Below are 16914 nucleotides of genomic sequence, written 5' to 3'. Positions count from 1 at the left end.
GTGGCAATTGCTACTATATAATCACAAGGGTGGTTGTAGAGACAAGACAAAAGGGAAAAAGGCAAGAGTTGAGTAAGACAAGGTTTGACAGGTTAGCCAAGGGAGCATTTGTGTTGGTTCGAAGCATGGCATGGGATGTGTAGATTCTAATTGCATAGTTGTTTTAGATCTATTATGGGTTATGTGGAAACGGTTATATGTTTTGTTGCAAGGTTTTTTACACCAAATGATGAAGATGATTTGGTATCCAAAAGTTCATATCAGAAGAAAAATTAGAGGATAGCAAGGAAAACATTGGGAGAGTAGAAGATATGAAGGCTACAAGTGAAGTTTGCAAATATCTATATGAAGAATTTAATTAACAGGCAGATTTGGGTTATGCTGATGTGAATAATACAACTCAGCATAGGTCTGAATTGGTGTACTTTTGAGGCAGTCGATATAAAACATTGACAAAAGTTGAACGAAGATTGGTTATGTAGAGCTGCCCAAGCATGACACCCCCTCCAAAGTGTCTTAGAGTGTCAGAATCAGCTAGGTGATACAAGGAAACAAAGAGAATCATCCATCAAATCTTTATTTCTTCCAAGGGAAGAAGAGGACTGCAAAGAAATATTGAATGGGAATAAGCATCAGTCTGATTTTCTGAGTTTCATTGGCAATTCTCTTTCATCTAATAAGTCAAATTTGGAACATTGCGTTGAGGACATTCAAGTTGGGGTGGCTAGATGTGAAGTTGATGAATTGTTAGGTGGCATTCATAGTGGACCAACCACTAAAGGTTTATCCATGTTGCAAAACAAAAACATTTACTATTCATCTGTGGACTTGTCACCTCTTTCATATGATAGGGCAGCAATGCACTTATTAATTGGCAACTTAGTTAACTTTTCTTAGATTTAACTGTAGGCTATAGAGATCAGCATGTAAAAGACTATATTTGGTACATAGCTAAACAAAATATTTACTTGGCATCCTCCAATGAAGACATACTAACTCATGGAGAAATTGGGCAAGTTGCTGTAACAAACGGTTTTTCATAACAAAATAAGACGATTGATATAGAGATCCAACAAATTATTGAACAAATAACTGAATTCCTATTCATGGGACATTAATTGCTTTTAACTACCAACGATTATCTGAAATAACCAAGCTCCACTAAGATAACTATATTAATGATCAACTGAAACAATGACCAACTGTAATAACTATAATAACGATTAACTGAAAAATAACTATAACAATGATCAACTGAAATAATTATAATAACAATTAATTGAAATAACTGGAATAACGATTTACTATCTTTATCTATATACAAGTAAGTAAATGCTTTAACATGAAAAGATGAAGAACATACAAGTAATATCCGGCGAGTCTTTAATTGTTTGTGCAAGCCTCGGCTTTTGGTAAGAGGAGAAGCATTGACTTAGGCTTAACCTCCCAACCTCGGACCATACTTATCCTCACACAATCTATTGAATTGGAAAGACCCTCCCTACCTCGAAATCAAGCTTGGGATACTTTTAATCCAGCCACTTGAGCATTCTAGTGTTTAGAATGTCCGCACAGTTATGGACGGACATGTCAGAATAACTGGCTTCACTGACATCAAGTGATCATAGATGGCAAACATGCCTTTAAACGATCTTGGCCAAAGTTTTCTGATGGGTCATTGACTTGATCACCACCGCTCGACTTGACAACAGGGGAACAACAATATGGACGAGCATGAGCTATTAAATAAAATTATTTAGATTTATTGTATCATATATGACTTTACTTCCATGTCATTGCAGATTCCATCTCACCTCTTCACCTTTTCCATGGCTATACAGCCAGTGAGTCCTAGGTGCTTGGAATCTCAGAGCAATCGGCTCTGTTCGTTGATTCTCAACTGATTCATGAATATTATATGTTTTTAGCTTTTCACAATCTGTGGTTTAAAAGAATATGTTCTTTAAGACTTGCAGAAAATATCATTTGGTTCCGACTATCAATGGCATAAATAAATTGCGATTCCATGTCATGGATACTTTACTAATATTTTTGATTAACAACTCCTCAAGAGGGTCTAATTGATGATTCTTAAGCATGATGAATATACAACTTTTGCCTACTGCTATGGAGTCTGGAATACAGTAGTAACTGATAATGAAATTCGTAACATTATTTGAGATTGATGGACCACATAACCTGATATAATTCTGGAAATGTTTGGAGCCCTGCCAAACGCTAATAGTTCAGTTCTTCCTCTGAACGATCTCCAGGCGCATTCACAATGTGATTTATAATCACGTCTTCAGCAAAGAAGAATAATAACAAACAGAATAGAGATTGGCAATGTTATCAATGTAGAGTTTTTGGATGGTATTGCAGAGATATCGGGTGGTAGAAAGGAAGTCGGAGATGAGAAAGAAGTCAGAAAGAATTAATTGTATATACTCCATCTCTCTCGACCTCATGATAAATAAAGGTTAAATGACTCTTTGGCTTCCAAGAAGCTGAAACATAAGAATAATAGTCTTGGTTCTTGGACGCCAATTAAAAATGCCAAGCGTCATTTCGTTTTCTATCAAAAAGAATGAATAAAGATGTAAAATGATTTAAAGGTTATAAATCGAAAATAATTATGGTTTATACCTAATTACATGCATGTAGATGTAATTATGGGGTGACATCATACTATTATAAAAGAAATAAAAATATTATGGTGTCATTTTATTCTTATATCTATGTGTATGTACATAGGTATTTATTATAATTATGTGATGGAAAGATCAATCAAAATCCTTTGAGGTACGTATTATATTTTAATTAAATTATTTTATGTTTTAAAATGTTTACTTAATAGCTCATGTGGATCCTTCAATTGTATCCTGAAGTTCAAGTCACTAGGTCCTTACCAAGGCAATTTAAAAGGTCATACCTATTATCCTGATGATTGGACTAAGCTAGTATCCCATTCCGTTGATCCCATTTAGCAATGCTTCCCCCCTTCATCTTCTCCTGCAATCATCTGTGCAATATTTCCATGATAATAACAAGTTCCATAATAATTTTCATATTAACATTTAAAAGAATTTATTTATTAACCATAATTCCAAAATCAAGCAACTGCTAAACATCACATGACAAATAATGGATAAAGGCTATCTTCATCAAACAATTTATACAATGGATATAAATAACTACCTACTTCACATGATTATCAAAGAAAAATCTGTTTAGTGCTATGAATAAATTTAAAATTAGGTCAAAATTTGGGATGTAACAGTTGTATCTGCTAATCAGAGGTTTTGGGGAGGTTTCCATCACTAGTTGGAATTTGGCTCATTGATGGGTTCATATCAGCATTGATGGTTGGTGGTACTTGTGGCTTCAATGGGAGTGAATTTCTCAGCTAGTTAGGTGATGCCTAGATTCATAGCAGCAGCATGATGAGTTTTGACATGATGGATGGATGTGACAACATAGAGATTTGGGATCCTGCATGGGATAGTGGCTGTCCTAGTAGGAATTAAGTTGCACTTCTTGACATTCATGGCCTGCACATCAAATATTCAGCCGTTTGGGAGTGTATGTGGGTATAATTATTGGATGGACATGAAATATGAGATACATTTCCATGGGTTGCATCGGTATGATGGTGCCTACAACATTATTCAGTTTGCTGGTCTGAGTCATGACAACAAGGCATGGTGGCCATTGGAGTTGATTTCTTGGCACATGGGAGTGCATTTTCATGTTGTTTGGGTGTTCTACATTCGTAGATGGTTAATTATTGGATGGACATGAAGTACAAGATACGTTTCCATGGGTTGCATTGGTATGATGGTGCCTACAACATTATTCAGTTTGCTGGTCTGAGTCATTACAACAAGGCATGGTGGCCATTGGAGTTGATTTCTTGGCACATGGGAGTGCATTTTCAAGTTGTTTGGGTGTTCTACATTCATAGATGGTTAATTATTGGATGGACATGAAGTATGAGATACGTTTCCATGGGTTGCATTGGTATGATGGTGCCTACAACATTATTCAGTTTGCTGGTCTGAGTCATGACAACAAGGCATGGTGGCCATTGGAGTTGATTTCTTGGCACATGGGAGTGCATTTTCATTTTGTTTGAATGTTGATGGTTACCTTGTTGTGTTGATGTAATATACTTCTTTTGCATTTCATACAAGACCACATTTTGATTTGGGACCCATGTGTTGATTTGTTTGACTTAGTATTTCAAAGGGTTCTAGTATATTGCTTTGGGTGTTGAAGTTATATTAGAGGGGAGTAGCAGTTGCGGACAATGTCTACTCATGGCCTACATCAGATCATGGCATCAACATGTGTGATGCATTCCTTTTGTGAATCCTTAATGAGTTGCTTCACATCAGGTATAGAGATGTTTATATCAGAGTAGTGCAGCGGATGGGTGGAGCATTGTGTTCCAAATTGATATGGGATTCAACAATTCATTTTTAGCATGCAAATGCAGACTGCTCGAGGACAAGCAATCTCCAGGAAGGGAAGATCATAATGTCCCCTTTCTAGGAGACCCACAAATGATCATGGTCAGCCTATCATTTGGTTCCTGTAGGTTGATAGAGTGTGGTGGGAATTGGTACAGGGGCTTAGAGGGCTATGTAGGAGCTTTTCAAACAGTTTTGCGCAGTTGGCAACAATCTCCTAAAATTTAGGAGGGGATCCCTATTTTTAAAGGATTGATTGGGAGTGGTCTAGGAGGCATCCGAGAGTCTCTAGGATTGTTTTGGTGACTTTGAGTGCCTTTTCTATTTTTTAGGAAGTGCTCTTGGTTTTTAGGAAGGATGGCTCCAAAGGTACATACAATGGAGGAGATTCACAAGGTCTTAGTTTGGAGTTGATAGGCCTAGTCGCCTATACTTTATAGGAGCATCCCTATAATTTAGGGGGAAATTACCAACTAGCTTGAAGGGGTTAGTCTTCATTAGCGATCATGGCACTTTAGACGAAATTCAAATCTAAGCCTAGGTCCACAATTTATGGATTAATAAGGAAATATTTAATGTCTTATGTTAGGAATTAAATAAATTGATAATATAAAGTAATATTATAATTACTTTATAATAGAATAAATTATAATAATGGGCCCATTTTCCTAGACAAACAACTTAGATGTTGTTTTAATAAAAGAACCAAATTAAAATAATAAAGCAATATAAATGTGATATTATAATCACTTTTTAATGAAGTAAAAAAGTTATTTTTATTATTAAAAAGGACAAATGAAACCGTAATTCGAAATTAAGGTTAAAGCTGAAAATAAAAGGTGTTTGGGAGCTCATTTTATGGTTGAGAATTTACACTTACAGGTTATAGGAGAGCTTCAGATGGAGTTTTCAGCAATTTGATGGTACAAGAACTAAAACTCTTGCACCAGTCAGTCTAGACTTTTCTCTAGAGTTGAAAAAATTGAATTTAAAAGGCCTTTCCAGCTGATTGCAGCAATTGGGCAGTAATTTCATGTATAATCCTTCTGGTTATTGGTGAACAAGGACAAGATTTGCAGATCGAACATAGTGAGGGTTTTTCTGAGCACCCTTTGACATTTCAGCACTACGATACATCTATAGGCAGAACCAACAATCCAATTTAGAGAGGGGTGTTTCATTCTTAGGGACGATCTTGGCAGAAGTTGAGTTCTAAATATAATAGATATTGTAGGTGGCTGATAATAGTTTTCAGAGTATACCTTGATCAGTATATACTTACAGAGTGCCATCACCTTTCCAGCAAGCCATACAAACCCAGTAGAGGCTAATGTTAGACATAAGGAGGCTATGGACATTGTTCGTGACTGAGTTTGCATTAGAGAATCATTTTTGAACTGACAATCACTCCTCAAGGAGAGCCATGTCACACTTCCAGCCCAGCGTGGATCCATTATAGACCCTGTGTCAGCATTTATGGTCCAATCATTGAGAATTCGGAGCAGGTCAGAGGTTGGAGTTGTCTTACTTTTCCATTTCCATCTGCATTCTAGGCTGTAGAGTGTAGAATATTCTTCAGTACTCCATTTCATGTATTTGCCAAGCCTGGTATGGTCCTTGTTGAGCATTGATTGGAGTCAAGTAAAATTCAGAACTACTTTAGATTGATTGATTTGGATGAAGTTAATTTGGTATTAGCTTAGTTTGTTTTTCAGCATCTCATACCGATTAAAATCTATAAAACATTAACCTCTCCCCCACCTTCAAAAAAGAAAATGATATACAGCCAAAAAAGTAAAACAAAAGAAAATTAGACTACCTTTCAAATTGCTGGCCGTAGTCATTTAAAAAAGTTGAAACTCCAGAATTTGTGCACTAGAGACCGGTTGGGGGTGGAGGCACCTTTTAGGTTTTGTTTTATTTTTAAATCTTTAAATAGAAAGCTTTATTTTTGTTTTTGATAGTTTGAAGAAAAAATATTTTCTTGGAGGTTTGTGGAGCATCTATGGTGGCAGTGATGTGCCTTATTTGCTCCAGGTGCTGGACTGGTTGAGTAAGATACAGGGACATTTAAGGGGAGAACCCGATAACTTAGGCTTTGACTTGTAAGTATTAAAGCATGAAGAACTTCTTTTGGCCCAAGTGGGTGCCACGATACAAAAACATTGAAGTTAGTGAAGGGTGCGAGAGGGCGTTGACTATACTTCTAACATCCACTCTTTCTGGGTCTTAATTAACAACTAACATATGCAAGAATTGCAGATATTACTTCACTTCACAGGGAAAACAGTTAAATCAGTTCTGTTCATATGAATGAGATTAATGGTTAAAATCAGTTAAACAAAATTTTTTAACCAATAATTTAAAACACCATCAATGAATTTACTATGGAAATTAAAATTTACATGCCTTGGAATTCGAGATTGAAATCAATCTAGGGATGCTTCTGCAACCACCCAGGTTAGTTCACAAATACCATTATAACAATATCAAATGACGACTACCATCCAATACCGCTATATCAATATCAAATGATTATTATTAAATACCACTATATCAATTAAGGTATCATATACCACTGTATCAATTAGGGCATCAATTACCATTGGATCATTTATGGCATCAAATACCATATATCACTTAGGGCATCAAATACCACTGTATCATTTAGGGCTTCAGATACCACTGTATCATTCCTTTCCTTCCAATTTGCTAAACTGTGGCATTAACATAAGATTAGAAATTTAGAAGATATGCTCATAATCATTATTCTTATATATGAAAAACTGAAGTAACAATCTATCCCTCATAAATAAACATATTCCACATTCAGTTAGAAGATCAATTGCTCTAACCGATTGCTAACTAGTTGCTAATTATATTGATGATAAGAGTTGCTTTCATTTAAAGAAATAACTGTAACAATAATTACAATAATTGTAATTGCAGATTCCTTTCTCTCACCTAGTCACCCTTTTCCTTTCATGTAACAATAATTGTATATTTAAATCATGATTTTATCGCATCTTCAATAACTCTTTCTCAAGAGGTTCTATCCGATGATTATAACTACAATGAGGCTATTAAGGAAAACGGAGACTAGTAGCAATTGTTAAGAAATATATAGCAATGCTTGGAACATGATTGATTATATACTTCTAGCATTTTACAATCTGTGATTTGAGAGATTATATACTTTAGGAGTTACAGAAATAAAAGTCATTCGATTCTGATTTCCAATGGCAAAAATAATTCATGTTTCCATAACTTGGACACTAGCTTTGATTTATAGTAACAACTTCCTAAGGTTGTTTAAGTATGAATGAGTATAATCTATAGTTTACTGCTATGGAAATTGAAATGCATTAATAGTTAAAGGAATTATAGCAGTATTTGGAAAATGATCAACCACATGACTTGGTATAAATTCCGGAAATGTTAAGAGCCTTGCTAGATGCTTGTTTATCCGTTCTTCTTCAATTGATTTTGCAATATGTAAAGGCGACCTGCACTTCAGCAAGGTGGAAATATGCGACAGCCTGTACAAGAAAGGCAGCATTTATATTCTACAAAGATTTGAATTTGCAGAGGTTTGAATGGGTGTGAAGCCGGAACTATGAGCAGAGTAAAGGCGGAATGATGGAGAAGTCGGGAATGGAAGAAGGGAGCCGATCTTGAATAAGGTAGTCGGATGCTTGAAAAAGATCTTTGCCTCTCACTCTCAACTTCAATAAAAAGGAAAAGACGTAACTCCTCGGCTTCCGTAAAATAAAGAATATCTTGGCTCTTTGAACACCAATTAAAAATGCCAAGTGTTAAATTGGTTTTTAAAAGAAAAAGAAAGAATAAAGGTTGGAAGAAGTGAAGATTATAATTCGAAGAAAGATATTATGGTTTATATTTATCTACGTACACGTGTATATATTGGTGAGGTGGCATCATTTTATTATAAGAAAATAATATTATGGTGTCACTTCATTTTTACATCTGTGTATGTACATAGGTATATATTATAATAATATGGTGAGAGAACATTTAAAATCCTTGGAGGTACGTATTATATTTTAATTAATTTATTTTATGCTTTAAATTGTTTATTTAATAACTCATGTGGTTCCATCGATTGTATCTTGATGTTCAAATCGTTAGGTCCTCAGCCCATTTGCTCAGTGATGGTGATGCTCCTGTGCATAATTCTTTTTTGACAATGCTTCCACCCTTTCGACATGCTTCCTACAAGAAAATTCTCCACAGTTAAATCATATTATCATAACAAGTTATAAATAATCATAATGGCTAACTGTCTTTTCAATTCCATGAATTCGTGATAAATAATCAACTAGCATGTTATCTGCACATAAAATTATAACGACTAACCATCTTACCATTTTGCAAGATTATAACAAATTTAACTATCAACTGACTTCATGTGAACCTCAATGGCTATATTTTAAATTAGGTCAAAAATTGGGATGTAATAATACTCCTCTGATCATAGATGTATCCATATAGTTGTGGGTAAGCCTATTTGTAGGTCATAGCCTTAACACTCTTCCAAACAAGCACAAGAAGGGTGCTCATATGTGGTGCTACCTCCATGGTCAAGGATATATTTACAATTTCTTGCCATCGAAGTTCTCTTACACTTGTGCATTTTTTATTGTTTAACTCCTAATTTACTATGGCAATTATGATCTTAAATTTTTTATTTAATTAATTTCAATATCCAATAGTAAGGGAGTTCCTCTTCAGCTTAGTGGAATTGAAGTATATACTTCTTTATCCATTTACTTATAGTTATCCTATTGGTAGTGAAATAGGTAGCGGACTTCATATATATGCATCCCAGCTTATGGTATGTCTCCCACAAGCAATTCATGTACAAAGAGGGGAAGACAAGGCATTGTGATGTAGCACTAGACGATTCTGACTTGGATGCTTTTGTGGTGTTAGTTTCCTTATTCTCCACCGAGGACAATAGGACTTGCATTGTATAGCTAGTGGTTGTAGCATTATTTTTTGTTTGGGGTTCCAAATTTCTAACAAGCCAATTGATGATGTTGAGATTCTCAATAAAGAGTAAAATGATGATTTGAAATGTTTTTCTTTTGCATTTACACTAGTTAAACAATTTTGATTTATCTTTTAATATTTGACATTGGATAATTAATTATTAGGCTCCTTTGTATTTAATTTTCTATATTTTGTGCAAATTATGGTGATCTGTGTGTATAAATAATAAATCTACATACATTTGTAGATTACAGATGAACACAGCCATTATTCAGGAAGAAAATTAGTGAATTGTCATATCCAAAACAAACCCAAATTGGCAACTTAGTGAAGGTTTTTTTTTTCTTTTTTCTTTTTCTCGAGGTCATCCCCAAAATGAAGACCAAAAATCAGGATTTGATTGGGAAAAAATCAAGACTCCAACTAGAAAAAAGTGGAAAAAATGCTATTTTTAAAATTCAAAGGCAATGTAATTGGCATTGCACAGAAGTAGAGAGTGAAGAGAATTGAGGGTTTATGCCATGAATTTTTGAAAAAAATCTCTTAATTAATTTCTAGATTGCCGATTGCATTATACAATGCACAGTATTTAGTATGATAATTTATTACTAATAGTAACATATTTGCAAAGGAAAGTACAGAATAAAAGGAAATGGAGAAAGCCTATGACTTCTGTTGCTATAAGTATGCTATACTAGTCGAGTCTTGCAGGTTTTGATGATGCTCCTCGGGTAAATCCTCTCATAGTTTAATCAATATATGTAGAAATCTTCATAAAAACTGGGTTGTCATCAGTTGATGTTCATTCAAAATTTGGATTGCTCTTGTCAAGGTCAATTGCCACATGTTCCTCAGTGCTTCCTGATATTGTTGAATTGAATTCATATATTAGTGAGTAATGATATGTTTTTAAAGATTTTTGCAGTAGTGAATTACTCTTATAAGTATTATGTTTCCTCACCTTACCTTTTACTTCATGGACATTTCTAGGTTAGTTAAGCTCAAGGAATTAGTAAACTGGGGTTCTAGTTATCATTAGTTATAAATGATTTGTGGTAAATTGGTAAGAGAACTTGTAGGGGGTGGAGTAGCTCTAATGTTTATGTTGACATATACAGCGATCTCCTACTTAATTTTTTATGCAAATCTTTTGGCATCAAAATTGGTTTTCTTCACTTTGTTGGAGACACCGAAGGCACTTATACTTGGCATATCAATAATGTCTTAGTGTTTCACTTTGTCAATCTCCATAATCAAAAGAATAAATTGTGACTGCAGTCTTTTATTGTATAGGTCAAGTGATTTGCACAATGCCTCCATATATGCTGAAATCAGGACAAGGATTCCAGATACCATTCCTTGGGATTACAATGCAGAGAATATGGTTGCTGTGCCTGTAAGTTTTGCAGTTAAGGTAATGTTTGTCTGGACACCAAGAAACTAAATTAATATCGTTGACCTAGATAATACTAGATTTTAAAGATCAGAGAAGTTTATGGACCATATATCTTAAATTTGGTACATTTGGATATATGTACAAACTTCATGGGAATAATAAGCAGAGCCCAGCTAAGATTTGTTAAGAAATCTAAAGAATACTTCTCGAAAGCTTATCAGAGTGGATTGTAATGTTGTATAATAAGTTTTGTAGAAGGCTTGCAAAGCATATATCTGATTAAAGAAAACTTCCAATTACATCTGTCAAAGTTTATGAATTCTGGATACACAGTGTTGCATCACCAGCATATAATAAATATGTAACAGTTTTCCTCATTTTGATTTTTCGCAAAAGGTTTAAATGTTGTTAGGACTCAAAAGTCTCATTTTTCTTTGAGAAAAAGGAAGATTGTAAGTGTCTTCTAACTCTGATGGTGTGTTCTAGTCTGCTGCACTGAAAGAAGCGATAGATGACCTTGAATGGCCTGGCTCAAGCATCCAACTGTCTATAAATCCTGACCCTCCTATAGTTACTTTTAAAGGTGAAGGTCATGGTGATTTGCAGGTATCAAGTATACGGTTTTATATTCCCTGTATCATAAGTGATTAGCTCAATTTTTAGTTTTACTCAAGATCCATGTACTGAATGTACTCTTGGATTTCTGTTTTACAGATTGACTTCTTTTATAATACTCAATTTGATCTTTTCATTGCATTTCAGTGTGATCGCTATGTCTCATACAGGTAGCCATCAGATAGACTGGGGAATGTCCTCATGCTTGGTTGTGCTTCTTGTTTAATATCATCACATATTTTCTTATAGCAGTTCACAAAAGTTCAATGTTAAATGCACTTTTTCTCTTCAGTGTGGATTCGGCACTGATTAAATTAAAATTCTCTCAATTGGTTTCTCTCATTAAGTTTTTTTCTGCAGGTACAAATATAAGTTTTTGCGTGCAACTACTGCAAATATTCCAACTAGTGTATTGAAGGATAACAGAGGAAGCAAGCTAACAATTGGGACGAGTGGACTATTGAAGATTCAACATTTGGTATCTGTGCGCCCAGCGCCTGGTCATCTGCAGCCTGGAGATTCTTGTGGCAATCAGCAGCAGCAGAATCGTATTTCATACATTGAGTTTTTTGTGAAACCGGAAGAAGATGATGAAGAAACAAATGATTCTTAAACCAATAAAAAAATTGGATATTAATAAACTGGAAGGTTTTCTAGCAGGTATAGCTTCCATAAAAGGTATAGTAGCATCCTTTCTCTACAAGGAATTTGGGATGAAACTTTTAACACCCTTTACAACTGGTCCTGAGGAATTGTCCAAGAGACTACCTTTCCAGATGAGAGTTTCCATGCATGTTAGTGACTGCATCTGGCTTCAAACTAAGAGTGGTGGGGAGGTATTTGGGACTCCAGAAATTTTATCACACAAATTGTGGCTAGGCACTCTTTAATTTAAAATTGACCAACAGAGATGCTCTGCTCCATGATGGAAATCTGATGAGTTCAATAATGTTTTTGAACTGTTGGGTACAGTATCAATTTACTTTTGATGGTACTCACTAATGTATGAGAATCAGTTGAAAAACTGTTATTTGATGCTGCACTTTTTTATGCCATTGGAATAATATAAGTGATAATTTGTACATTGGCTTATTTGCTATGCTTTCTGAACCAAACTCCATGATCCAGTCATGGTACTGTTTATTTTATTCCTGGAATTTTTGTTCTGCAACGATTGAATCTCTAAGAGTGAGCAAGATAGTTGAATACCTTGATTGAAATCACACAAGTTATATTATCACTAAATGAGAATTTGCTGCAAATGTATCATTTAGTAGAGTATGTTGTTAGTCATAATTCTTTGGGGATCTCCATAATTCTTTGGCGATCTCTCCTGTGAGATAACACAGTTATATTCAGTATCATTGTAAGGCCAATTGATTTGTTATAATGATAGTCAGAAGGTTGACATTCATGAAGCCATTTTCAGGCGTGCTATTATACAATTTATGAACTTATTACAGCCTCTCTCAAGCAGCTTTGAAAGCTTACTTCAAATAGAATGCCCTATTTTGAACTAAAGTAATTTATAAACAAATTTAACTTGTTAGGCAGTATCATGCTTTGTGGAAACCAGTATAAATGTTGAGGTATGCTCATATGCTAAAATAGTTTTAGATGTAGTCCTTCCAAAATATATGGATAAGGATTAGCCCTTGCATGATTATATTCCGTCTCCCTCTTCTAAACATTATATTTGCAGGATGAGATTTTTTTATGGTACATACAAAATCAGAGTCTATTTATGTGAAGGGACTTAAACCTTGATATTCAGGATTTTATTAAAATCAATAAAAAAAGTGGGTGCATCATTTGAAGCACTGTTGTTAGACTAGGGTTGTATAGAAATTAGACAACTGCTTCATAGCAATTAGTCCTTTCCATTGCAGCATGTTTAAAACTTAAAAGTACAAATAGATGTGTGTCGTGTAGTAGCCAATTCTTCTTGTTACTAAATGTTTAAAAATTGATTAATTTGGTGATGTTACGTGATATTTTACCATATGAGTTGGACATGAGTCTTGGCAAATTGAAGATGTACAACTTGGGCAAAGGCTGAAGTGAGTCTGAAAGTTGATTTTAGTGTTCTCATAAATCTACATGTTCAATATAGTAAGTTTCTTTTACTAAATTCTATTATAGATGTGAAAAAAAACACATCATAAGTTAGCGTTACAAATATTTAGCTATTCTTACAGATCAAAATATACCCCCAATAAAATAACAATTCTACATACAAATGACAAAGGATTGATTTAGTATTGTATCACATGGTCATAGCAAACTAATAAGCTCTTTACAGCATCTTTGGCTAATTTGGCACGGCTTGACATAGCATATATTCAACAATTTTCAATACTCTAGATAGTTTTTGATTATAGTATTAACCAGGTAAAAGTGTTGGAAAGATATAGTCGAATAAGAACATGGCTGTATCTTGTATTAAATCTATACTTAATGTGCTAAGCTATGAAATGATTGTTGCCCTAAATATAGCACTTTACCTGCCCTTTTAAGGCTTCTCAATATGCTATCTGTAGGCCAGGCTAGAGCCATGGATCCCATCAACCGTATACCAACTACAGGTCTGAGTATAGCAGGAATTGCTCCAAAATATTTTTCAAGCAGCCTCTCAAACAATAAACCTAATATAATGTTTAATAATTGGCATCTGGCAGCTCAAAAATTGTAGAACATTACATGTTGGCAATTGGAGGGGGTCCTTTGCTATCTTATAATTGATTGTCAACATCATTTCAACAAGACATGGGTTACTAATAAAATTAAAACTTGCACCTTCAATCTATATATTTGAATCAGATGATTGCATGAAATAACCCGCAGGTATGATGAGATCAAGTTTGCAAGCCAAAGGAAAGAGAGACATTGAAGCCAACAAACAAAACAAATTTAATAGATAACTTTAGTATTAGTCGAGCAAACAATGATATTGGGTTAATTTTAACAGTGATTTTGACACCAACAGTTTGTTGACTGATTAAGTTTCTCAATAATTTTAAAACAAAGACCATATATCACTTTGCAATATTGAAAAAAACTTCCAAATCAATTTGAAGTATTAAATATAGGCGAACAAGGAGAAAAGTAAATAACTTCTATAAGTTCATAATGGCTGAAAACATGCACGTATCCATGAAGATCACCAAGTTATTATCAAATATCTCAAAAATCACCAAGATCATCAAATCTGCAGAATGGCATCTAGACATTGAATCATATCACAAAGACCATATCATCACTTTTCAATATTGAAAATAACTTCCAAAACAATTTTAAGTATCAAATATAGGCGAACAAGGAGAAGAGTAAATAACTTCTACAATATGGTTCATAATGGCTAAAAACATGCACGTATCCATGAAGATCACCAAGTTATTATCAAATATCTCAAATACCACCAAGATCATTAAATCTGCAGAATGCCATCTAGACATTGAATGAAAGCAAAATTATAGCCAATACAAAGCCTGTTGACATGAATATCACTTGTGGATTCATCATAAATCAGGCACAAGATTCCAAATATTGATAATAACAACTCTTTCACAATAAAATTTTGACGCAAAGTATCATACTAATTTAAGTCTTTTGTTTTTGGACAATAGGTTGTGACACTGACAAAAATATACATTTAATAGACCATGATATACCATTGCCAAACCAATTTGACAAATAGAGTAACAATGAACTGTTCATTATTCTCTTTCCAATCCCTTATCATTCCATTTTGCAAATTAATGGAATGATATATCGGGTCTCGGTTCAAAAACATACGCAGAAACAAGAGCAGGTCTCGGTTCAAAAACATACGCAGAAACAAGAGCTTTAGCTCTAATGTTCTCAACCTGATCACGCACTGAGAAGCAACTCCAAGATCTATTTTCTGTATTGAAGAAGACTAGATTTCCACTACGTTCTCTACAGATGCAGATATATTCCCCTGCTGCAAGCCATTTGTACGTGCATTGTTCAGAACCTGAGTCTGAATTCAGAAACCCCAACAGCTCTTGAGGCATCTTTGGAATCGCCTTCCACGACGCGTTTGAAGTTATTTTGAAATTACTATCATACTTTAACTCCCACATACATAATTCTTTTGAATCCTGCCAGACGACAACAAGTGTTGACCTACATACAAGCAATTGAGGAGGCACGGATAAATGAGAAGTATTCGGTATGGGCGAAAATAGATGCACCATTTGACAAGTGCAATCTTCTGTAATCATAAAAACCCTGGTACCCCATTCGCTAGAACTTTTCACAATACACAAAAACAAACCCTTAAAGAACACTACATCCCCAAAAACCCTTGGGGGCAGCTTTTGTACAACCACCCATGATTTCTTTGAAAAATCATAAACCTCTATAAAGGTCATGCACAATGCTATTACTTGATATTGGTAGCCCTTCCACAGAATATCTCCCACTATTATCCCTTGGTCTTTGTTGAATTTCAGCATGGGAAGTTGAACAAAAGCTTCTCTTTCTGGATTGCATACTACAACCCTTTCTCGGGGTAAAGTATCCAGCAGAGGGATTTGAATACCTGTTCCATTAAGTGGATTTTCCAAAACATGTTGAACTGTAAAGAGTAATCCTCCCAGCGACGCCCAACTGAAACAAGGACTATTACGAGAAAAAACTTTCAGTACCTTTGTTCTCACGTTCAGACGGTAATAAAATGTTCCCATATGTAGGAGAAGCCACAGATCCTCTTTCAAATTCTCCCTCCTCCAAGTTAAGAATTTCTGAGCAGATAGATGGCTGTTCCACTCTTTGGACACCGTACGAAACCTTGCAACTGCCTCTAATGGAAGCCATTTCAATATGCTCTTTGTTAGTCCATCAGGTAATTCAGACCATATCACCTCCATTGAAGAACTACGTTGATAAGAAACAATTTTCTAGGCTTTTGAAATGTAATCTCCAAATCAACCCTGGGTTTGTTTTTTTCATTTGTGGAAAAGCCCTGCGTTTCACTTTGATTTGTGGTGGAAAATACTTCTTCCTTTTACTGTGTTTACGTCAGCTTTGATTTCTGGTGGAAAATATTGAAAAAAAAAAAGCTTTTTTAAAATGTTGTTATTTTATTTTATTATTATTATTACCTATATGCTATTTTGATTGAGTAGTTCAGAGTTGATAGTGGAGGCTTATGGAGGGGCTTCTTTACATGTTCTCTTACTATAAATATAGAGTAATTTGTTTCGTAATCTTTGTTATCATTTATAAAATAAATGAAAGTAAAATTTGAAAATTTAAAATTTTTGAGATTATAGACTAGTGGAAAAAAATGTCTTAGTCTTACTTGTTCCACCCCTTTAGATTGCACACCATGTATAGCTTAGTTTATTTTGGTTAGTTGTGTTGGGTGGATATTTCGCAACCGATAGTTTT

General features: G+C 34.5%; 2 protein-coding genes across 3 annotated transcripts in view; one reads left to right on the top strand and one right to left on the bottom strand.

Annotated features, from left to right (window-relative positions):
• Positions 1-12580, top strand: part of LOC149530649 (PCNA domain-containing protein) — a 124375-nt gene extending 111795 nt beyond the window's left edge. For both annotated transcript variants that reach the window (XM_089810342.1, XM_089810343.1), the window contains exons 4-7: positions 10779-10899; positions 11368-11487; positions 11596-11666; positions 11857-12580. In XM_089810342.1, the coding sequence (XP_089666468.1) occupies positions 10779-10899; positions 11368-11487; positions 11596-11666; positions 11857-12109 (565 nt within the window). In that variant the 3' untranslated portion in view covers positions 12110-12580. The remainder of the gene's footprint in view (positions 1-10778; positions 10900-11367; positions 11488-11595; positions 11667-11856) is intronic.
• A 2671-nt stretch (positions 12581-15251) lies between these two features.
• Positions 15252-16391, bottom strand: LOC149530648 (putative F-box/kelch-repeat protein At3g17540). Its single transcript, XM_089808225.1, has one exon. It carries the CDS (start codon positions 16389-16391, stop codon positions 15252-15254), a length of 1140 nt encoding a protein of 379 aa, XP_089664351.1.
• Positions 16392-16914: the final 523 nt, after the last annotated feature.

This window comes from Cupressus sempervirens, chromosome 11, assembly GCF_028749045.1.
Source record: "Cupressus sempervirens isolate cs-2001-9-10 chromosome 11, ASM2874904v1, whole genome shotgun sequence".
Classification (NCBI taxonomy): domain Eukaryota; kingdom Viridiplantae; phylum Streptophyta; class Pinopsida; order Cupressales; family Cupressaceae; genus Cupressus; species Cupressus sempervirens.
This window is presented reverse-complemented; position numbering and strand designations above follow the sequence as displayed.